Source organism: Sinocyclocheilus anshuiensis, unplaced genomic scaffold (assembly GCF_001515605.1).
Source record: "Sinocyclocheilus anshuiensis isolate Anshui unplaced genomic scaffold, SAMN03320099.WGS_v1.1 scaffold298, whole genome shotgun sequence".
Classification (NCBI taxonomy): domain Eukaryota; kingdom Metazoa; phylum Chordata; class Actinopteri; order Cypriniformes; family Cyprinidae; genus Sinocyclocheilus; species Sinocyclocheilus anshuiensis.
The window spans coordinates 80,624-82,874 of NW_015547640.1; the positions used below are offsets into that span (position 1 = coordinate 80,624).

Below are 2,251 nucleotides of genomic sequence, written 5' to 3' on the forward strand. Positions count from 1 at the left end.
TGCATGTGGTGTGTGTGTGTGTCTGTGTGAGTGTTTGAGTTTGAGTGTGTGTGCATGCATGTGGTGTGCGTGTCTCTGTGAGTGTTTGAGTTTGAGTGTGTGTGTGTGTGAGAGAGACCTGATGGTGGCTCCCTGCAGCAGGTCTATCTTCTTGTTGAGTTCGGCGATGATGCTGTGCAGCTCTGTGATTCGCTCCTCGTAGCGTAGCGTCGTTCTCTCCTGAACCTCCTCGTGCTCCTGCAGCAGATGAGACTCCTCACACTGTGCACACACACACACACACACAGTGGGACAGGGATTAATAATGCAGAGTTACACTGAGGAAAACTGCAAGGTGAGACAAACAAACACGCATGCTGTGAACACACACACACTCACTCACACACACACACACACACACACACACACACACACACACACAGTATGAGTGAAAAAAATCATCACACACGCACGCATGCACACGCACACACACACATACAGAGTTTAGATTTTAGAGAGCTCTTCTCATTGACTTGCATTGTTTTTCGAAAAGATTAATGATATTTTCTCTTTGCTAACGCTAAACTAACTCTCATACAAACCTGCACATCATCAGATTTACAGTCATTAATGTCCTCACAAGTCACTTGTCATATTTCACTACATTATTGAAGACATTTGACCATAAAACAAACCTCTATACACACACACGTCTGGTCAGCTATTCTTTTGTGGACTCTCCATAGGCATAATGGTTTTTATACTGTACAAACTGTATTTTCTATTGCCCTACACCTAAACCTACCCCTCACAGGAAACTTTCTGCGTTTTTACTTTCTCAAAAAAACTCATTCTGTATGATTTATAAGCTTTTGTACCCATGGGGACCTCAATTTAGGTCCCCACCGTGACACGAGTCCCCATGAGTCTGTGTGTATTCAGGTTTAAAGGGGTCATATGATGCAATTTAAAATTTTCCTTTCTCTTTGGAGTGTTATAAGCTCTTGGTGCATAAAGAAGATCTGTTGCAAAGACTAAAGTCTCAAATCCAAAGAGATATTCTTTATAAAAGTTAAGAGTCAGCCACGCCTACCTAAAACGGCTCGTTCTAACACGCCCCCACATGTCTATGTCACGATGTGGGAAGATTTCGGCTGTTCTGACTCAAAGACTGTAAGTTACGTTTTTTATATTTAAAGAGTTTTTATATTTTATAAATTTAAAGCGTGTTTTTTGGGCAGTGTAGAGTAGGGCTTGTTGTTTGTCATTTCTTGGATCACAAATGCAGACATGGTTCTATGTTCTGTGAGTCTTATTTATTGTTGTCTGTCCAGCGGTTTCTCCCTCGCCATTCTATAGCTCTGGGGGCTGCTGGGCGGGAGAAGCCCCAGCCGGGTACCAGCTCCTCATATAGGGAGGTCCAAAAACAGAGCGTTGCCTCAATATTTGTAAAATCATATGCAGTGCTGTATCTCAGGTGCATTTGTATTGTGCTACTGTAAAAATGATTCTGTAAAAATGTCTGAACAAAACAGAAAAGCTGTAAAATATTATATTATAATTATAATACTATATATTTTAATATATTATTATACTTTGTATATGACATACTAAGTCATAATTATGAGAAAAAGTCACAATTATGACATACCAATACAAAATTGACAAAGTTATAATTCTGAGATAAAAAGTCGAAATTATGATACACTAAATCAGAATTATGTTTTTAAAAGTCAAAATTGACAAGCGAATTATAAGATTTTTTTTTGTCAATTTCAATTTTAGAGTCATAATTTTCAAAATTTCAGTATGTCATCATTTTGACTTTTTATGTCAATTTCGACTTTTAAGGTCAAAATTATGATTACCAAAGCACGATTTTGTTTTCTTGCGTGGCAGAAATATGCTTCCATACAGAAATGTCTTTAATGAATGAAGGAGCACCTGTGTTTTTGTGAGTGACCTGAAACTGCTGGTTTGTCATCTATTAGCTACTAACAGCGCTCAACTCAATACTATTGAACTGACACAGAATTAAACTGGTGCTCATCGAGACTAAACACACATTCAAAGTGAGTCCATAAAACGGATTGATCCAGAATAAATGAATCTGTGCGGCTCCGAACGCAGGGGGAATTAGATCCCATCTTCTGGCCGAGCGAGCGTTATGCACCCTTCCTGCAGTGATCTGAGAGGAATGGCATGTTCTCCTGGCTGGAGTTACAGAGTCACACACACACACACACACACACACACACACACACACACACGC

The 2,251-nt window shown here is 39.5% G+C and overlaps 1 protein-coding gene across 1 annotated transcript in view; it reads right to left on the reverse strand.

Annotated features, from left to right (window-relative positions):
• The window catches only part of mcc (MCC regulator of WNT signaling pathway), an 89,185-nt gene that overhangs the window by 41,682 nt on the left and 45,252 nt on the right, over positions 1-2,251 (reverse strand). Inside the window, exon 5 of the mRNA XM_016503973.1 lies at positions 119-261. Coding sequence (XP_016359459.1) covers positions 119-261 — 143 coding nt within the window. The remainder of the gene's footprint in view (positions 1-118; positions 262-2,251) is intronic.